The sequence below is a fragment of the Henckelia pumila genome, chromosome 4, assembly GCF_033568475.1.
Source record: "Henckelia pumila isolate YLH828 chromosome 4, ASM3356847v2, whole genome shotgun sequence".
NCBI classification, from domain to species: Eukaryota; Viridiplantae; Streptophyta; class Magnoliopsida; order Lamiales; family Gesneriaceae; genus Henckelia; species Henckelia pumila.
Genome location: NC_133123.1, coordinates 24583941 through 24606088, shown reverse-complemented (window position 1 = coordinate 24606088; position 22148 = coordinate 24583941). Strand labels below are relative to the sequence as shown.

The 22148-nt window shown below is 31.7% G+C and overlaps 2 protein-coding genes and 1 long non-coding RNA gene across 4 annotated transcripts; 1 reads left to right on the top strand and 2 right to left on the bottom strand.

Annotated features, from left to right (window-relative positions):
- Positions 1 to 4664, bottom strand: LOC140860056 (uncharacterized). The gene is made up of 4 exons (XR_012143582.1): positions 4542 to 4664; positions 836 to 1271; positions 231 to 709; positions 1 to 137 (listed from the first exon to the last, which is right to left on the bottom strand). It is a non-coding gene; the product is annotated as an uncharacterized lncRNA (long non-coding RNA).
- LOC140860055 (protein DETOXIFICATION 53-like) lies at positions 673 to 4548 on the top strand. 2 transcript variants are annotated; one of them, XM_073262820.1, is made up of 2 exons: positions 673 to 847; positions 2544 to 4548. In XM_073262820.1, the coding sequence occupies exons 1-2, from the start codon at positions 683 to 685 to the stop codon at positions 3930 to 3932; spliced, it is 1554 nt and encodes a 517-aa protein (XP_073118921.1). In that variant the 5' UTR covers positions 673 to 682; the 3' UTR covers positions 3933 to 4548. The 2 variants fall into 2 exon arrangements, with proteins under 2 accessions (XP_073118921.1, XP_073118920.1); XM_073262819.1 differs by lacking the exon at positions 673 to 847 and adding an exon at positions 1269 to 2428.
- Positions 4665 to 10385: 5721 nt separating the features above from the next.
- LOC140894445 (expansin-A4-like) lies at positions 10386 to 12043 on the bottom strand. The gene is made up of 3 exons (XM_073302952.1): positions 11842 to 12043; positions 11186 to 11498; positions 10386 to 11028 (listed from the first exon to the last, which is right to left on the bottom strand). The coding sequence occupies exons 1-3, from the start codon at positions 11987 to 11989 to the stop codon at positions 10722 to 10724; spliced, it is 768 nt and encodes a 255-aa protein (XP_073159053.1). The 5' UTR covers positions 11990 to 12043; the 3' UTR covers positions 10386 to 10721.
- Between the last annotated feature and the right edge of the window lie 10105 nt (positions 12044 to 22148).

Genomic DNA, 22148 nt, shown 5'->3' with positions numbered 1-22148 from the left:
TGAATATGCAGCGCTCATGTATCTACAGAATTTGATATCACATCATTTGCTACACCTACTGGATACTATTGTTCTGCAGCCAATATAGAAAAGGTTTGTTAGGAGTTGAGAGACGTCGTACGGCGAACATCCGGTTCCTGAAAAATAAAGTAGAACACCAATAATGGCAGAAAATAGAACACCAATAATTGCAGAGTATTTGTGTCAATAATCAAGAGTTAATGCATCACCTTTATTGACAGGGCTTCATATGAAAAAGGTATTCTGGATATGGTAAATTTAGCCTTCAAATGACAGCAGACTGGATTTTTTCACACTTACTAAGTATATTGATTTCTATGTAGGCAAGACAAATTTAGCCTCCAGCACTACATTATTAGAAGTATCACGAGCAATTCCATCTAGTTTCTGTCTTCTGGCTGTGCATCTTTATTTCTATTTACCAAAGCTCTGCATCATACTTTGTCCTACTAATATATCCAAAACCCATAGATGTTTTCCTTAGACCAAATACTATACGATGCAAAGAGGACAATTGTGACTTAATACACAAAGACAACCTCAATAAAATCTCCCACTGCAAAGCTTTTCCAAGCTTAAATAGGAGGCATGAAAACAAGTTCAAATCACTTCAAACTCATTCCAGTCAAGTATAACTCACCCGAGTCAAATCTACGTTGCCATGGGAAATGCTACTCTGCGCTTAACACTGCCGACAAAGAGCTACACATGTGAGTCCCACACAGCAGAGGTCGTTCATTTAATCACAGACAAGGAAGAACAATGTGAGCATGATGGATGGGATGGAGAAAGTACCATGTTTTACAAAACTCACCGGCTGAAGCAGGTACGCACTAAAATTAATCAAGTTTGATACAACACCTCTTTGCCTTCATTGAACAAAATTCAACAAGCATGGAATCGAGAAAGAAACGATGACAGAGATTTGAGTTACTTCCCTATCCATCTTCTTGAAAAATCAACCCAAAAGTTAAGAAGAACTATTCAAAACTCCAAAGTTTAAACTCAGATTGTCAACTGTAAAAGGAAAACACTTTGATTGCTAAAATAACTAAACGTAACGGCACAAAGTAGATGAGATAGAATCATAGAATATGTAACGAACTTGGATAGCAGACAGGTGAGCAAAAGCTACAAATATTTCCTTGTCCTTCTATAAATACAAATTACTCTCTCCCAATCCTTTCACCCGTTAGTTACAACTGGCCACACTGCTTTTATCCTTCTCCTTAAGGGGTAATAGGTAGAATCTGGAGAAAAATTGTCCACATAATCATTTAAAACATATGCGAGGATCATTTGATTATCATTTCTAACACTAAACCAGGTTGCAAGTATTTGAGCGTATTTATGACAATCTAATCAAGAACATAAATGATTGAACTCTAAATTCGTATAAATCCAACTTTAAGCAAACATGTGAAACAGTACGTGAAAGTCAAACAGAATAATTAATAACTATAAATAACCCAGAGGTCAAAAGTAAAGTGCACCAGACACGTTTCTTGCTCGTGAATCAATGCAATTTTCATCACAACACCAACTTAAAAATGAAAGGTAATGTTAGCCAACTTAGCTGGAATAATAATTGTTCGGTGATGTGAAAATTGTATATAAGAAAGACTTAACAAGTTTTATTGGTTACTTATTATTGATATTTCTAAACTGATAAAACTTGACGAATAGAATAAAACTCATACAGAGAGGAACATGAAGGAATCAGATAACTTTTTAGGAAAAAAGATGCGATGTGGTGTAATCACGTGTTTTCGCCTCAAGACAAAAGTTGGCAACTGCATTTTACTTTATCTGTAAAGCAATCATGTTTTTTCTTATCATGCTTGACGCAAAGACTTAACTTCAGTAAATGGTATCAAATATATATCAATCAAAGGAGATAAATGCAAAAGCACCAAATAATTTAACATAATATTTGGATTTTCATATCAGGCTATATATCCTCTTGCCATAGTAGAAATGACAAATGGAGAAACAGGAGACTTTGACGCAAAGATAAGCATAAATTAATCTTGCTGCATGCAAATTGCCAACTGGCACCAATTTCTTAAAGAAGCTGTCATACCACGCTTTGTTCCGTGGACATTTAGAACTCATCCTTGCCATTCATGACAAATAAGAGATATCCCAAAATATTCATAGATACTACACGTTCTACACATGCATGAGGTGCGAGGTTTCCCATTCATTCTTCTCTCCATGGGGTTTGAGAGTTGAATAAACATCTAACTTGAGACTATTCAGCACTCAGTTATCAGGTAGACTATACATACATTTAGCCTAATGATCACGATACAACAATCACAAGGGAGTGTACCTGATTATCAAAGTTAAGGAGTTTCAGACAGATCAAATACAATACATAATCATCATGCTGCTCAAGTTCTTGGTAATTGCATGCAACGGCTAAAATGGAAATCATAATTTACTTTACCGTATTCACTTAGTCAACACTGGAAAGATCTGGATATCTTTGTTTAACTAAATGTATGAACACAATGCAGATTGCGGAGAAGCTAGCATCAGTAGCAAGTATTGCAGGCCCTATCCTTATAACAGGCTTGCTTATGTATTCCAAGTCTTTCATATCAATGCTATTCTTGGGATATCTTGGGGACATTGCACTCTCTGGGGGTTCATTGTCAATTAGCTTTGCCAATATAACAGGTTACTCTGTCCTCAAGGGGCTGGCCATGGGGATGGAGCCAATATGTTATCAAGCTTATGGAGCAAAGAGATGGGGAATTCTTAGTCAAACATACAGAAAAACTCTCTTTCTTCTCTTAGTTGCAGCCATTCCGATCTCTTTGTTGTGGCTGAACATGGAACCTATCCTTTTATGGTTAGGCCAAGATGAGAGCATTGCCGCAGTGGCCAAGATTTACATAAAGTATTCCATTCCTGACTTGATTGTTCAGGCTCACTTCCATCCCCTGAGAACATTCTTGAGGACCCAAAACATTAACAGACCCCTAACCATATCAGTAATATGTGCAATGCTTCTTCACTGTCCAATCAACTACTTTCTTGTTGTGCACCTAAACATGGGTGTGAAAGGAGTTGCCCTAGCCTCAGCTTGGAACACTTTAAATGTAAATCTAGGGCTGCTAATTTACCTTCTCCTATCAAAAACCTCTTTAAAACCTTGGGACAGGGACATATCCAACACATTTTTGGAAGGTTGGCAGCCTCTCCTAAAACTTGCAGGACCAAGTGTATTATCGGTATGCCTAGAGTGGTGGTGTTATGAAATACTGTTACTGCTTTGCAGTCTATTACGTAATCCACAGGCAAACGTGGCTGCAATGGGAATTTTAATCCAAACCACGAGCTTGCTTTATATCTTTCCTTCTTCTTTGAGCACAGGTTTGTCAATACAGGTAGGCCATGAATTAGGGGCTGATCAGCCAAGACAGGCTCAACGGACAACAGTTATGGGACTCACTCTATCAATTCTATGGGGAATTCTGGCCTTCCTTTTCACGATTGCAGTACGAGATCTATGGGGAACACTATTTTCTAGTGAACCACAGATTCTTTATTTGACATCCATTACTCTTCCTATATTGGGGTTTTGCGAACTAGGTAACAGCCCGCAGACAACGGCATGCGGGATTTTAGTAGGATGTGCTCGGCCAAAAATGGCATGCAACATAAATTTTGTGTCCTTCTATCTTATCGGTTTACCAGTTGCAGTTCTGTTGGCCTTCAGATTTAATATGGGCTTCGTTGGGCTGTGGTTTGGGCTTGCAGCAGCAGAAGTTTCATGTACATGCATGATGGTTTGCACTCTGTTTTACACAAATTGGGAGCAGCAAGCCAGCAGAGCTAAGGAACTAACTCAAGAAAAAGAAGGCATTAAGAATGACTTGGAAGCCCCTCTCTTAAGCTGATCGTTTTACTAGCATACTCTGATTGATGAACTTCAATAAAGCGTTAAGTGGTAGTGAGAATAGATGTAAAGGTACAGATAATATGCATTGCAAGTACTGAGGGAAGAGAGTTGAGATGGGGTAGCATTGGCAAACCCCATTTCCCTAGTATAACTCTGACCAAAATGAGTTTTTATCCTAAAAAGTCAGAGAGTCACAATCTCTTCTCTAGATTTCAAAATTCTTATTGATTTCCATTTGTAACATGATCTATCATGCTTTAATTCTAGTTTGAATTCTCTTCTAAAGTGACAGACAACTTAGATCGGAATGCACAAAGAATGTGGCTAAACAAACCTCCTTAACAATAGCAAACAAATTGTGCACAAAGCTACAGACTTTTCATTTGAGATTGTACAAAAGATAAGTTTTAACACCTTTGCGCAAGCACTTATCATTTTAATCTGAATAGAGAATAACGACAAATAAGAGAATCTCGCAAAAGCCTGTAGTATGTTGTGTGTATTCAGCTTGAACTGTTGCCATTGTTTCGAAACAAAGAAGGCTTTACTCATTTGTAACCAAACTCACAGAGCAGTCAAGCTGAAGTATAAAAATTAGTCGTAGAACCTTGTCTGTTTCCCAAACTGTGTCCTTGAAGGCAGTAACATCATAACTGTGTCCTTGTCTCCTTGAAGGCGGTAATGTCATTTAAGTTAATTGTGAAACAACGGATCAGATTCATGCTCCACAAACTAGAAACATGACAAAACAAAGAAACAATTTGGACAATATAGCCAATACAAATCTCTTTTCAAATCAAAGTACAAAAAAAAAAAAGAACAATTTACTGATTCTGAAAGAAGAAAAAACAGCAGTACTCATACACTACCGTTTCTCACCTTTTTCCCAGTTATCAAGAGAACAATTATAAGATTACAGGACCAACCCATAATCATGTCAAAAGTTCCTCGAGCTAAATAAATAACCAACTCAAACACAACCAAAAGTTAAAGCTAAACAAGTTGTAAGATGACAATAAACTAGATATGTGACAGGAAACGCCGTTCCTGTCACATAAAATGAGCTAAATTAACTGAGATTCCAGTTGGGATAGGGCGATTAAATCCTGCATCACAACAAATGAATGCAGATCTACATGCACATTTGTTACAAAAAAACTAGCAAATAGCAATAGAGATACAAAGCTGATGTCACTTGCCAATACATGTAGCTCACAGTCAAAGGAAAATACATGTAGTTTAGTCAAAAGCCAATCTACAAATGGATATGAGATATGTAATGGCTCATTCCAAAAGCAACCTTGAGAGGCAGAGCAGAGGCAAGTGTCCCCTTGTCCCCTGTAACCAGTCTATCGACAAACAGTTTTGTTAGCTCGAGAAAAAACAGATAACTGAAAGCAAAGTCTAGCTATCTTACTAACGGCTTCGACCAAACAAATGAGAATGTGCTGAAACATATGAACTGAACGGAGATGGAACATTCAGAACAATAATCTACTGCACGAGAATAGACTCTTAACCGAGAATCAGCAAACACAAGTTCGCAAAACAAAAATGAATAACTCAAACAACAAAGTTTAAACAATATTTATAGTCGGAACATATAAGTTATCCAAATATCTCAAAACTCAAACTAAAAAAAAAAACCTTTTTTTTCCCCAAGATGTCATCTAAAGCACTCAAAACATATTTTAGACAAACAGTGCATAGCCAACTCATAAACATAAGTATCAAACATCATAAAATAATCACAGAAACGATTTCAAAACGTAAATATCATGTAATTTGCCGAAATATGAACAGAATAGAAGCCTGAACAGAACTTAAAAGAAACAAAATCTACATATGAATCGTGGGTTCCTGAACTTGTAACTTATCACGCGTTCTGTATAATAATGATCATTCATAATTCCCAGAATCTTATAAACAATTCTCATTCCCAACTGAAACCCGTTGTCATTCACAAGTCCTTCCTTTTTATCCCTGTCCATTTCGAACGACCAGAATCAAAATAAGCTATCAAAGTCAGAAAAGGGTATATAAAAATCAAACATTTTTTGATATTTTCATATCGTGCGAGCCAGTGTTCGCGGTGTTTTTGTGCTTGCGGCGCACCTCAGTCGAGAATTGAACCACTACGAGGATCAAATATCAACCCCAACCAAACTGAAAATGCTAGATTCGAACCCCTGCTAGGCTGAGAACCGAACTAATCCCTTTTTAAAAATTTTTTTTTTTTAATAAAATAATTACATAAAAAGTCAAAACACACAATAATAAAAATAAAATTTAGTTTGATAACATAATAACAAAAACTAAGCATATATATAATTAAATTTGAAATTCTAATTATAAAAATTTAGAGTATACCTACTACAAAAAAATAAACAATTATTTTTTTAAAATTAAAATTTTACAAAATAAATATTAAATGATGAAAATCTACGATATCAAATCTTTCTTGATTTTATATAAAAATAATAATAATAAAAATTTCAGATCATCCCGGATCAACCCGACCTGATTAAATTTCCGGGTTAGATTTTGGGTCCAGCCCAATTCGACCCAAACCAAAAAAAGCCTCAACCCTAACCCAATATTTTTGGGTCGACTCATATCGAGTTGACGGGTTGAGTTCATTTTTGACACTCCTAAAATTTCAAGTTCTGAAAGAAATAAGTAGACACGTAATGAAACTAACTATGGTAAAAAAAAATAAAAAAATCTCTACTAGTATACAAAAGAAAAGGGCTTGCTTTTTTTCTTTCTCTTAACTGATTACTATTCTAATTTTACATAACTATCATAAACACATTGAGATTCATTTATTTTAGGAACAAAATAATAATATATATAGTTTTGGTTTCTTCACCAACTCTTTTAAATCGCGATGCACTTTTTTTCTACCACAAAACTCTCTCGACCTATCATTCTATAAGTTTTGTTCTCTTTTATTAGGTTTTACCTTTCTACTGATTTGACAAATATTGTGGTTATTCTTCTCATGATTTTGCAAATATTGCAGTACGTGCAAATGTTTTGTTTTTGTTTGGATTATGTTACATACACATTGCATGCATTACGGTTGCCAGTACACATAATGTTGGAGAATTATTCTTTGACATTAGCAAAAAGTACGTGAAATAGATACATTCAAAAATAAAACAAAATTCTAACCCATTTTTGAGTCTTGACCCACCTATTTTTTAACAATAGTTTCATTATTTTCATTTCCATCTTTTTACATTTTTTTTAATCAAATCTTTTTACATTTGAGATGAATGACTCCGGCATAGAAACAAAAAAAAAATGGCAATAGGACCTGGCTAGAGTCGTCAATTTGGGTTAGGTCCGTCGGATCGGCCTGACCCGCCACATAATTTAAGTGGGTTGGGTTGACATTTTTTCAACCCAACAAAAGGTGGGCTTAGATGGGCCAACCCACCAAGGTCCGCGACCCGCGCGAGTTGGTCCGCCGCGGGCCTGGAGGATTAATAATTTATATTTATTTTTATTATGATATATGTATTTTTTAATAAAAGTTATGAATTTTTTTTGTATTAATTACTTTATATAAAATTTACACACATGAAATCAATAATTTAAATTTTTATTAATATATTTCTATTAATATTTATTTATGAAATGATATTTATAATTAATTATAATTTTATTTATTTATTTTTATTTGTCGTGAGCCAACCCGCGGGCCGGTCCGCCTAACCCACAACCCACCTTGGGTTGGGTTGGGTTGAGGATTTTTGACCCGCCAGAATGGTGGGTCGGCCCGCCATCGACCCGTCTAAAGGTGGATTTTTGGTGGGCCGACCCGCTCCGCCATGGGTTGATCAGTTTGACAGCTCTAGACCTGGCTCAAGTTTTTTGCATCTACATGACTAAGTCCAATAAACAAAACTGGGATAATAGCCAAAATAGTAAGTTTGATTGTTTTGTTATTTGGTCCTGTAAGTATTCAATTTTGTGTTTTGGTCCTGTAAGTTTAGTTATATTTTGGTTAGTCCTTTTTCATTTAAGCAATGTTTTTATAACCGGACTAATGATCAAACCGATCTAACTTAAAAAAACGATCAAACTGGTTGAACTTTTTTAACCGGACGGTCTGATTGGAAAATAGTTTATATAATATAAATATAATTAATAATATATTTTAAATTATAAAAACTTAAAAAATGTATATAAATAGAAAAAAATATATTTATCATAGTTTGAAAATTAAATAATTATATAAATATATTAAAAAAAATTATAAACTCTAATATTAATAAATAATATTTTTAACGAAGAAAAAAATTTCAAATAATCATGTATATATATATAATAAAATATTAAATTAAGGTTTTAAAATAAAAAACTATTTTTAAAAAAAAAATCGAAAAAAACTAATTTTTCGGTTCTTAATCAGTTCTGCCAGTTCAACTATTAAAACGGTTTTTGGAAGTATTTCGGATCAAATCAGTGATCGGTTCTTGGTCGAACCAGTCGCTACAGTCCGATTTTGAAAACATAACATTTAATTTTTGATGCCCCTACAGACACATCATCATTTTTCAATGCCACTTAAGCATTTTTAGCTGTCACGTCAGCATTTTCTGATGTCACGTCAGCATTCTATGAAAAAAGGACTAAAAACCAATTATAACTTAACTTATAGGACCAAAATCCAAAATTAAATACTTACAGGACCAAAACACAAAATAAGCAAACTTACAAAACCATTTTGACAATATTTCCAACAAAACTGGACATTATTTGTTTGTGCCTATATTTTCATGGGCTTTTTAGGTGTAAAAATCGAAATTAATTTTTTGGATCTCTACAATTCAATACTGATTTTTAAACTGTTTGAGGCTTTCAAAATATTTGGGTCTGAGTCTCTTGCATCTCCCTTCAGGTCTGGCCCTGAGGTGCTCCATCTCGAGAGTTATATCGGAGAGGCCAATTAATTATTTAATCACTTTTTCTATATCAAAGTTTGTAATTTTTTTTTATTAGAATTTGGAAATACTTTCAAAAAATGATTATAAACTTTTTTTCCCTCAAAACTTTAAGCATTTACAAATACTACCTTAAATGACATCGAACCTTGCAGTAGATCCTTTGCGTTGATAGCTTATCCCGTTAGTTAGATTATTAGATGGATTTTTTTTTATATACTAAGATTAGTGTTCCAAAAAAACTTGCTTAAATGATTCTTAATCGCGTTTAAGCTCGATTAAGCAACCACTTTTTAGAAAAAAAGATTTTATTTGTTTTTTTTAAATGAAAATAATTTTATAAATATGTATATTGATAGCTTTGAACTTGAAATATCTATTAAATCTTATATTTAGGTTAATCTGTCATTTTATTTAATATTTTTTTAAAATAATTAAAATTATAATAAAAATAAAAAACGATTTTTCACCCTTAAGCTCATACTAACTCGTGTAAGCTTGCAAAGTTTGAAACTCGACCTTCACGCTTTTTAAAACATTAACTAAGAATTAGAAAACCACAAGTCGGATAGATTAAATTTACTACAATGAAATCAATTAAATTTTTTAATACATGATACGAAACATGTTAACTAGACACTGATATTTTGTACTCGTTTGTCAACTGCAAAGTTCTATTAAAAAAGATCAGCCACAAATGTGAGAAATACAGGTTCAAAAATATCGTACATCATTTATTCATCCAACTATATTGTACGTATCAACGTATGCCATGGGCCAACAAAATAATACCATAATGGTTTATATAAGCCCAACACGTGAATATCTTGAAATGTTAACTTACTTTTTTAAATCCTTTAGATACATAAGTTTTTCTTCTTCTTTTTTATTTTTTTTTTTGTTGGCTGTGTATCTTTTTTAAATTCTTAAACCGAAATTATATTTCAAATCACCCCCTTACGGAGAGAGTGTGAGGATTGTAATGTAGATAGAAATTCGAAAACAACAACAACAACAATAATAATAATAATAATAATAATAATAATAATAATAATAATAATAATAATAAACGGGATGTCGAATTTAAGTTTTGTAAAGTCATTAAACACGAATTAGTTGATATAGTCGATTGGTTACAGACACCAATATTTCAAATTTGATACAATGTGTCAAGTTATAGACCGTTCTCTACACCTAAATAAGTATCTATATTTGAAGGGTTTTGAAAGTTCATTTCAACCTATCTATCCAGGCATTACCCCCATGATAGATCTAAGGGTCCTCATTTATCAATACACGCGGGGTTCACTAAAAAATAATGAATCTCACATTTATTGATAAATGTTTACCGTTAGATCTACCTCAAGGCAGTGCCTGTATAGGTAGGATCTAACTTAGCCGTCTCCCCTTTTCCCACCAGAAATTGAAAGAAACATTGCCAAGTTAAACTTAAATCTCGATACAAAAACAAAAAGAAACCAGAGATTTTAAAGATGTAAGCAAATGTATAAATTCAATCATAACGATAAGAAATCTTACAATATCACAGACTTTCTTTGTGGCTTTACACAAATTTTAGCCACAAAAATTGGAATCTCTTCAAAAATATAAGTATAAAAATGGAGATATCTATAACTATTAACTAAACTAGGTACAAATATTAGGCCTAAGCGGGTGCGAACCTGCAACCACAGCATATAGAACCACATCCCCACACATATGACATCCTCCCTACATACCCTTTAATCTCATGATCTTCCCTTTATAAATTATATATATATATATGTTTTTTTTAAAACTCGAACCCTTGTCGGAAATCTTGCGGTGTGGAATCAGTAGTACTGTCCCCCGACGTATGTTTGGCCGAACTGCCAGTTGGCGGGGGCGGCGTTGTTGCTAACAAGAGTCCTGCCATCACTTGTGGTGACTTGAAATGAGAGGCTTTGGCCGTTGAGGTAGGAGTTGCTCTGCCAGTTTTGTCCCCAGTTTCTAGACATGGTTTGCCACCCTGTTCTTGATCCCTTGATCGACACAGAATGGACGTCCCCGGCGCCTGCCACGTTTGTCACTAGTACTAGGTTGAAGTAGGAGTGTCCATTGATTGTGAATCTTATTCCTCCCTTCTTCACACAGGGCACCCTGTCAAAATAGATATCAGAATTCCGAGTCATGTCTTGTCCGACCAAAACAGCGAAAACGGACAAGTTACAGGACCAAAAATGAAAAACTAACTGACGACTAATGGGGGAGAATTTGTAAATTTTCTATGTAACGGCTTTTGGGGTTGGTTTAGTACCTTCTGAAAGAGACCGGGACGATCCCTGCTCGGTACTGAGCGATTTGCAAGAAAGCGGGCTGGGCCATGTCGAAGTGTTGGCGGGGAGGATTGCACCAGCCTCCGTTGTCATTGGGGAGAGAGGGGTTAGGGGGGCAGAAGTTGGTGGCGGTGACGGTGATGGTGCCGGGCAGGCACGACTTGGATCCGCCGGAGCAAGTCAACTGGTAGCACGAGCCGCAGCTCAAGCCATTGTTGAACAGAGCAGTGCTGAGTGCTGCGGTGTTGGTGCCGTATCCTTGACTGTACAGATTGCCATATCCACAAGCACCTCCTGCAACAAAAATGTCACTCGTTGGAATCCTATTCCTTAATCACCAAGGGGGCTAATCGTGACACATGAATGTGACCATTTTAGAAGCACATCTTATCTTATATTTTAAAATGAAAATATAGTCCTCGACTTGTGTTTTAATAAAAAGTTAAAAAAAAACCCAAGTCATTTTCTTGCACAAGTTGGACCAATCCAACTAATTCACTAGAAAAAGTAGTGGCCGGTCATTTGTGCGGTGGGGAAAAGGTCTTCAAATTGTTAACATATGTAAAGATTAGCTAGTGAAAAATCAAACGAGTTCTATAACTTCTTTATATAATAATTTACAAGTTATTAAACATACCCATTGTGCCCGATGCATCGCCTCCACCGTAGAAAGTGGCGAACGCGCCCTGCCATCCTCCATAGCCGCCGTAGACGCCTCGTAGGCAGTGGTTGAAGAACAAGGAGAACAAGAGCAGAGAGGCAAGAGAAGGCATTGGAATGGCCATTAAAGGAATTGAGAGAGGCACAATGTTTTACGTGGTGAGGACTTGGTACATAGTTTGGTGGAAGGGGGGATTTATTTATATAGAAGAGGATCGATTGAGGGGGGAGTTTGGCAAAATGTAGTGTGCGTTAGAAAGAGACAAGAGAGGCATAAGATGCACATGCATTTGTTCCTACTCGAACTACCAACTGCTAATCTTGTAGACCCTACTAGCACATGCATTCTCAACTGTTTCCTTCTTTTTATTTTTATTTTATATTTTATAGAGAGTCAAATTGAGCTAAAGTTTTTAAAACTCGGAAAATATTAGCATGTTCGAAATCATTGTTTTATGGGAAAAAAATTCGCCGATTCTTCTTCAAATCCCAATGAGTCGTCAAAGTTGGATCTTAGCATGTTAAGTTGATTTTTTTGGCTGAGTGCTATCAGGAGTCGTATATTGCAAATATGACGTCAACATTCTAGTGAAAAGTACTAAAAATAAGATAGGTAACTTTATGCACTAAGAACTAATCTATATCTATTTATTTATTAAGTAAAAAGACATTAGAGAAATTAACATGATCTCTTGATATGAAACCTTGATTTTTAAATTTCAAATTATTTGAAAAAAAGAGTGAAAAATAACTAATATAATTCATTATCTTTTAACTACTCCTTATGATATTTTAACCCAAAAATCATTCATTTTGTGTTTCCATAAATATATTAGATTTTTTTTCGAAATTAATCTTAATAAAAAAAATCAACTTTTTCGTCACACACAACGGGTGTGTGCACATACGCTAGCATGAACAATATCACGTCACGGACTCGGGCTCACCCAAACGTGATTGCATAATGGACTTTTGCGAAACTATTTCGTATCCGTTATTACTTTACAAAAATGACTAGTCCAAATTGATATAGGAGTCCATTCTAACCTCTTCTAAACTATAGTAAACTTTCCTTTTTAAATTTTAATCACTGGGCGACAAGAGTATCACAAACAACTTATGGGATCAAAATCCAAACCAAACCAATCTATAAGATTATTTTGCAAGTTTTCTCTATTTTCATGAATATACAAAACATAGAATACATATATTTGATGAAAATTTGGAGAATAATGGGGAGTGACTAACTTTTGCCCGTATCCTCCAACTCTACTACCTTATGTAAATAATCTTGTGAGATTTATCAGAAATAGTTAAATACGTATCTAAACTATATATAAAGCAAGATAATCTTAGTGGTCTCTTGGTAAACTCACTTTTAATTTTTTTTTTTTTTTTTAAAAACCTCACAAAATTATCAAATTGCAAAAATTATATACCATATATAAATCAAGAGCACCTTAGTGGTCTCTTGGTATAATCACTTTTAATTTTTTTAAAAAACCCATTAAATTATCAAATTTAAAAAAAAATTAAAATTAAAATCAAATATTTGAAAAATATAAATTTATATTATTACACACATAATATAATATTTTTATATAACATTACACACGCAATGCGTGTGAGGTGCGGTTAGTATAGATTATGTAAAGGTGGAAAATGAATAGTGTTTGAAAATAAAAATGAAAACATGAAACTTTTAAAGTAAAGTATACTAAATAAGTAAGTGATTCTCATATTAATTTTTTAATAAAATGAAAAAAAAATACCCTTATTGACGATATTAAAGTAATCAAATGTACACCTTGGTTTACACATTTTCTTATTAATTATAAAATATTTCTTGATCAACTAGATATTTATTTCTTATTATGGGTATTTTTGTAATTAATGAGAAAAATGATAAAAAATTTAAGTAAGAGTGTAAATCAAGGTGTACATCTAACATTTTTCTAATTTTTTTTTGTTGAAATGTTTTTAGTAATAATATTAACTATATAATAAATGCAAGTATCATCGAGCTGCTGGTTTGTCCCACCAGGTTCGGCACGTCGTCATAATTTACGGGTCCACTCTTGGCTGCGGGTTTGAACTTTGAAGCACCTCGAGTAGATAAAGGTTCCCAATAAATTTGTAATTTTCATTTAGCAAATTGGGATTTATTAAAAAAAAATTGAGCATATTTGTGATTCATATGCCATGAGGATTTTATAATCTCCGGTTTTAAGAACGTTCACGTACCATAGTGCAATAAATTTTTCTCCGGGAAAAAAAAATTGCCTCGTTATAAGTTGGTGTCTGACGGTTTTGGTCGTTATATTTGTTGCTTCTATGTGTTTTTAATTTTTTGTGTTATCAAATTTTAGTTTTAATACATCATCTTAGATTTATTTGTACTTTCAAGTTTCATGAGTTCTTTTCATAAGTGATGTCGATGAGACATTTGCATTAGCCTACGTTGTGTTGATACATTAACGTTTTTTTGAGGGAAAAAAGACAGAAATAACAAAAAAAATAAAAAACATACAGGATTAAAATTGAAATTTGATGAAGTTGATTTTTTTCCTCAGGTTCAGTCTGGTAGAAAGAATCCTCCAACTCCTTTATAAAGCAGGTCGGGGTAGGGTACCGATGAATTCTGCACAAGCAACAACTAGGTCAGGGGAGCGCCGAAATTGTTTTTGGTGTGACCCCTCTGATGCCTAAGTCAGTGTCTTGAAGGCAAATGGTATGATGAATGCCAAGATGAAGGCGTGAATATGTGAGTGAATGACGAATGAATAAAATCATAACAATACCTCTATTTATAAGGGTAGGAGGAGCAAGTTACCTAGTCGAAGTAGAACTAGTCCTGAGGTATGACTCCTCATTCATTGGACCACCCTTAAAACTTATCCCTATCCCGTGAATATATGTAAATGGTCAAGCTTATCCTGTATACATCTGAGTCCTACTTGAACTATAAAAGGTATACGCGGCCCATGAAGACCAGCCCTGGTTATAACAAAGCACAACATATTCTAGACCAGGCTGTATCTTGACATTTTGGGTCACAGCGGATAAACCCATTATAAACGGGCTCGGGTTGAAATATTTTTTCGGGGTAACAAAATTTATCAATATAACTAAAATTGTAAATAGCCAAATATGATAGTGATTAATTCATAATTTTGGCGATTATTCACAAGATCGGATCAAACAAAACCAAAAAACAAATCTACGATAAAATTGATCTTATAAGATAATATCAATTATCCTAAGGCAAATTGATCTGAACATGACAAACAAACTGCAGAACAAATCAAACATTCCCACAGTAAATCAGAACAGATCAAACGTTCCCATAAGCACAAACAAACAACATAACAGTTCAAACACTCCTAGAAGCAATTCAGTAATACAGATTAGATGAAAGCTACGAAGCTTGTTAGATAAAATACAAATAAAGGTGTTGAGAATGTTAACGTTAGCCTCCGTACTCGACATTGATTCAAATATTCTACTATATTTGGAATAGTACGAAGACACGTGTCAATTTCTGATAAAATGTCGGATGAAACAGATACAATCATTCCATCAGCTACTTTTTTTAACATTGCAGATAGAAGCCTATAAATACTTGGTGATGATCAGTCATCAACAACTTTGTTCAAGCGATCAAACTTCTGTTATATCTCTTATCGTGATTCAATTCTTAAAAGCCTTCACTTTGTGAATCGTGCTCAATCCAAACGAGAATCAGATCAAAGTTCCAAATCACAGAGTTGAGAAGCAAAAATCAAATTGATTGAAGTCTAAACACTATGTGATATTTCAGAAAGAATTGTCGTAACACATATCTTGTGTTTTCCATCTGTAACTCAAACAAACGTTGATTCGTGTTGAGAAGTTGTTACTAGAAGTTCCTTTAATTAATTTCAAGGGTTGATTGGATCATATTTTTACAGATTTTCACAAATCGTTATATAAATCAAATTTTTCTAGTGAAATCCTTATGAAAACAGAAAAAGAGGAGACGTAGAAGTTTTAAACTTCGAACTTCCATAAAAATTTTTGTGTTCCTTATCTTTATTTACTGTCTTTACTTATTCAATCTGCATTAAGTTTTACAGTTAAGTTATGCGAGGAAGAACTTCCGTCTGATCAGATCGGTCTTTCGAGCAAAATTTGGTTTAAGCAAAAATACTTTTTAATAGGCTGTTAAATCAGTTCAAAGTATCGAAATATTTTTAAAGTGTATATTTATTCCCCCTCTACACAGAGTCCCGATCCCAACGAAATATATAGGTCCAAAATTGTATTTTTTTTCCTTCCAATTAATCAAATTTTGGTTAAAAAAAAAGGATATATATATAATAAATTCCCATGATTTGGAGGTCATTTAAATACACACAATTTTTAAATATTAAGTCAGGGGAATCATATGAAATCTTTTTAAAAAATATAATCGATACCCAATAAAATATTTCAATGTAAACCCAACTCAAATTATAGATTGATGTTAAAAATATTATAAATTGTTATCGGGATTGTATTTATTTATTATTTAGTGATTTGCCTGAAATTGCGCCTGATAACTACGTAGAAATAATGGGGGAAATATTTGACATTAGGTTTTGGAGGTCATATTAATAAATATAATTTAATGACTGGTTCGACTCGCAAGTACGAGCTATTATATTGAATAATTGAGGTAGGCGATTTAATAATTACCAATAAATTATATAATCCCAAATTATAAACTCCATTATTATTTCCACCCACTTGATTTAAGTAAAATTAAAGTTGGGACATTTATTTTATACTCGATTTACAGGTAGAACATTATATAGTCCAGGTCGACTTGTAGCATGATTTTAATTCCAGACATTGAAATTTATTGTTTTCATTAATATATATATATATATATATATATATATATATATATATATATAGGTGTTCATATTGTAAACGTTCAAAAGGTTAAAGTGTTAACTAAAATCAATTTATAAAATTGCATTTAAAAAAAATGAAATTCACCAAGTTGATTTAAATAAAGTTTTGTTTTCGGAGTTTGGTCTGTCTTATTGAAATCATTAATTTTTTATTTTGTACATTCATATTAATTTTCACCCAAATATTAATATATATATATATATATATATATATATATATATGGATTTTTTTTGAGAAAATATATAGATATGGATGTATAGATATCACACCAAAACCAAATTTCGACCAATAATATCATATATTAAAATTGTAATTTTAGTTAGTATAATCGTCGATTCATGAGTTTGATATTTGATAATTTTTATTTTTCAGCTTACTCTTGTATGTTTGTAATTTTTAATAGTGTTGATGTGTAGATATCGATATTATGATTTAATTTGATGTCACGTCAAAAACATATCGATTTTATATTAAAAAAATAACTAAAATTATAAATATATATATATATATATATAAATAAAACTTGAAAATATAAAAAAACAGACAAATGTTTCATTCGTCTCAATTATATAACCCGAATTATGTTTTTTTGTCCGTCCGTATATACTCAAATTTTTACTTATAAATTCTTTTACTAATATATTAATTCTATTTAATGTGTATAATTGTATTCAATTTATTTTCCTAATATCAATAAATAAAGATATATTATAAAATTTGTTTGCATAATTTGTTTTTCCAACAGCATTCTTAATCCATGGCAAACAAAATGAAATGTATAATTTAGACTGAGAGATTATAAAAGCCAAAAATATAATTTTCTCTAATTTTTACTTTAAACTTTTTTCTTTCTATTTTTAGCATCCCATCAAGCTCCAAATTTGATGTCAACGAGGAAATAATTTTGTCTGAACTAGTACCGATTCGTTTACGAGTTTTCGTGCCAAAAGTGGCATGAAGAGACACTTGATTCATTATATTATATTCTGTTCATCTAAAATACCTAGTACTACTTTTTTTTTTCCACACAAATTAAGAAAAAATTATTAAAAAAATAAATTTTATACGAACTTCCTATTTTATCTTTATTTAATTTATTAAAAAATTATTGCACAATTTTCAAGATGTAGTTAATAGGGGTAAATTAGTAAAAAAGTGTAATAAAATATTATTAAATATGATATATGATTATATATTTGGGACAAACAAAAAATGAAACGTGAACTATATAATTGAGATGGAGAAAATATATTTAAGGTAATATATAATATAATAAAAAAATTATAATGTCCTAAACATTGATAAATCGGAAAAAAAATATTAACATTTTTTTTTATAGCAGTTTGACTCGAAGAACAATGCGACGGTCAAACGTACCTTAAGGTCAATGTAGAAAAGCCTCGGGGGAGCAAATACATTGTGGTAACCCATAAATTTGCTGAATTTTAATAAATTTAGAGCCATAATTTTTGGTGTTTTGTGAAGTAAATTTATTTGTCGTCATGTTGATGAACGAATACGAAAATATACATTTTTAGGACACCACTCCGACTAATATGGCTGTTTGAACGTGAAAAGACTAAGATAAATAAAATAAGATGGTGATTATTTAAATAATTTTGTTTCTATATCTTGAGAAATAAAAAAGTAATAGTGTGGTAAAAATCCATTAAATAATCTTCGACGTTATATTATCAATTCTCCAACGTAAAAACGATTAAAAGTACATAAACAACCAAATTATTGCATTAAAAACTCATTTTGATGAATTACAGAACCAATTGCGAATTTGCGATTAGGTTTGAAAAAAAAATATCGAATTTTTGGTACGATACGGTAACGAAACCGAATTTTTGGGTACGATAACGGTATAAAATTTGAAAATTTTGATATGGGGAAATTGCATATATCACCCTTGTGAAATTTCGTGTTAGCTAATAACCCCCTGTGAAATTTTTTTAAGCTAATAACCCCCTGTGATTCTAGATTTATAGCATACACACCCTTTTCAGCTAAAAAATGACGAAAATACCCCTACATAAAATAAATGATAAATTAAATAGTTCATAAAAGTCGAGGGCATTTTCGTCATTTTTTAGCCAGAAGGGGTGTGTATGTTACAAATCTAGAATCACAGGGGGTTATTAGCTTAAAAAATTTTCACAGGGGGTTATTAGCTAGCACGGGATTTCACAAGGGTGATATATGCAATTTTACCTTTTGATATATACCGGTATACCGATATACTGAAATATTATATAAAAATTTAAATATATATAATATTTTTAAAAAATAAATTTGTAAGTTTTAAAAAATATAAGGTTTTTTTTTATATAATACGGTATATACCGATACTGTACTGAAATCTTGGTATACCGTAAAATTTCGGTATAATCGGTATGCTAGTTATTGATACCGAAATTTTTGGTATATTGAAAATCGTTATACCGAAATTTTCGGTACGATATCGATATAAAGTTTTCTTATATCGTAATTTTCGATACGATATACAATATTTGCATATTTTGATACAATATGGTACGGTACGGTATGCCAACCCTAATTGCGACATTCAAAATAGATACTCATGAATTTAAATCGACACTAATCGGAATTGACAAACACTCCCATGCAACGGTTTCATGGGTTAATTATGTGAGACGAATCTTCTATTTGGGTCACCCATTAAAAGGTACTATTTTATATGCCAAAAGTATTACTTATTATTATAAATATGGGTAAGATTGACCCGTCTCACATATGAGACGGTCTCACATGAGTGTTACTCATCGGAATTAGAGTGCATTTGAACAGAGAACTTATTATAGTTAATATGGAAAAGTGTTTTCCCAAACAAAAATGGTAATGTTTGTATTCTTTAAACACAACACTTTTTAATAACTTATCCAAATACATACATACATACATACATACATACATACATATAAGTATACATACATATTGAATACTTACAATTGCGTACGATAGCAAAATGTTATCCAATTATAAAGAATATGTAGAAAAATATAAATACATTTTCTGATAATTTGGGGAGGCATGAGCTCCCACCATCCAAGCATATCCCCAACAATGGTTACAGGAAAATTAAATGCAAGTATTTTTGTCATATGGTATTGTTTCATTCCCTTCTCGATGTGAGGAGATACATTGTTGAATGTATTTTTTTAACCATGTTCTGGAATTTAAACATGATTTTAGGGTTAATATATAATTATTTTTTCTGCTCTTAATTGTAGGATGAATCACTAACCGCTTTACCAAAACTAAGCTACAGTTGATGATAATAGTGAAACTTTATATATCCTTTTAAACCAAATAAGGAAACAAATTGCACTCCTTGTCATACATGAAAATTAATGGAGCATATGACGTCGGAAACTACAGTTGATGGTAAGAGGGTGTTTGGCAGAGCTTATAAGCTTTTGAAAACAACTTATAAGTTGTTGAGCTTATAAGCTCTTTTTTTGGCAAATTTTTTGTCAAACAACTTATAAGTTGTCAAAATAAGTTGTTTAACAGTTTATAAGCTGTTTTTTTAAAAAAATAAGGTCATCAATAATTTTTTAAAAATATTTTATTTTGATATTTTACTTCTCCATATTATCCTTATATATTTTATTAAATTTTCACCATACCCTCTGTCCATTTTTATTACATAATTTATCAATTTTTTTTCTAAATTAAAATTAAATATAGTTTTATTTTTTTAATATATGTTTAATATTTATGATAAATTTAAAACTATTTTTTAGTTATATTACTATTTACATTAATTTCATAGTATTATACATTTTTTTGGTAATTTCGATAATAAAAAGATCTTATAATACCAAACACATCAACATCTTTAAGTTGTTTAAAATAAGTTCATCCAAACACTTTGACAACTTATTTTTAAAATAAGACTTGACAGCTTATAAACTACTAAAACAGTTTATATAAGCTGTTTTTAATAAGTTTAGCCAAATTTATAACTTTTTCTGCCCATAATTGTAAGATGAATCACTTACTGCTTTATCAAAACTAAACAGTTGATGTTAATAGTGAAACTCTATACATCCTTTTAAACCAAATAAAGAAACAAGTTGCACTCCTTGTCATATATGAAAATTAATCAAGCATATGACTTCAGAAACTACAGTGGATAGTAATATTGAAACTCTATCTTTTTAAACCAAATAAAAAGACAAATTGCACTTTTTATCATACATGAAGATTAATCGAAATATTTGACTTTAACTATGATATCAGTTGTAGGATTAAACGTTTGTTGTTATATTCTTGAACAAAAAATGACAACTCATGATAACGATACTCTATCTTTTAAAGAGTAATGCTACATGTACAACTAAAGTTGTACAACACATCTTACATCATAAAAAAATCAATACAAAAATTTTATTTATCAAATCTTATAATACATTGAATACAAAATCTCACGATATAACGTCAAAATATCACGATATAATAGTAAAAAATCACGATATAATTGTTGTAAATATCGTTGTAAGAGATATTAGTTGTACATCTAGTATTATTCATCTTTTAAATTGTATAACATCGCAAGCATTGCAATATCATAAATAAGAAACACCAAAATTGTTATAGCTTATAGGCCGAAGCAAGAGGGACACACATAGCACTTACCTAAAAATTTCATCTCATGTAAAAAAAAAATGTAAACAATTATTAAATCGAAACTAGAAATTTTTTTGAACAAATCGTTAGTTAATATGGCCAATTAACTAATGAAGATACCTTTATTTTTTTTTTTTTTACCAAAAGAACAAAAAGAAGCGTACTAAAACAAAAAAAAAACTTATTAAAATTATTAAAATATTTATGAATCAATTATTTTTACAAATAAAAAATTTGGACAAAGTTAATATAAGATATGGACAGGGATTTAAAAGTGACGGTCGGTTATCCTCTTGTGAGAAAACATATATATATATATATATATACATATAAAGAAATATGGCATATAACTTTATATATGTTGTAAACAGTCGGCAGGAAGAGGTCGAATGTTAGAATCTCAACTTTATATTATATTATATATTATATATTTAGTAAAAGGAACAAAGGATCATACGTGTTATATTTGTGTAATACATTTTGTATGTCACATTTTTACTTTAAATTCTGAATATTTTTGTAAAACAATTAATTCTGAATATCGGGAATAAAAAAAAGTCTTATAATTTTATAAAATTATACAAAAAAGTATGCAGTTTTTTGAGTGAGAAAGACGACAATTTTTACTGAATCATTTTTAGTTGAAATGGTGGTTAACTAACTATCTAATGCGGGTTGTAGATGGCA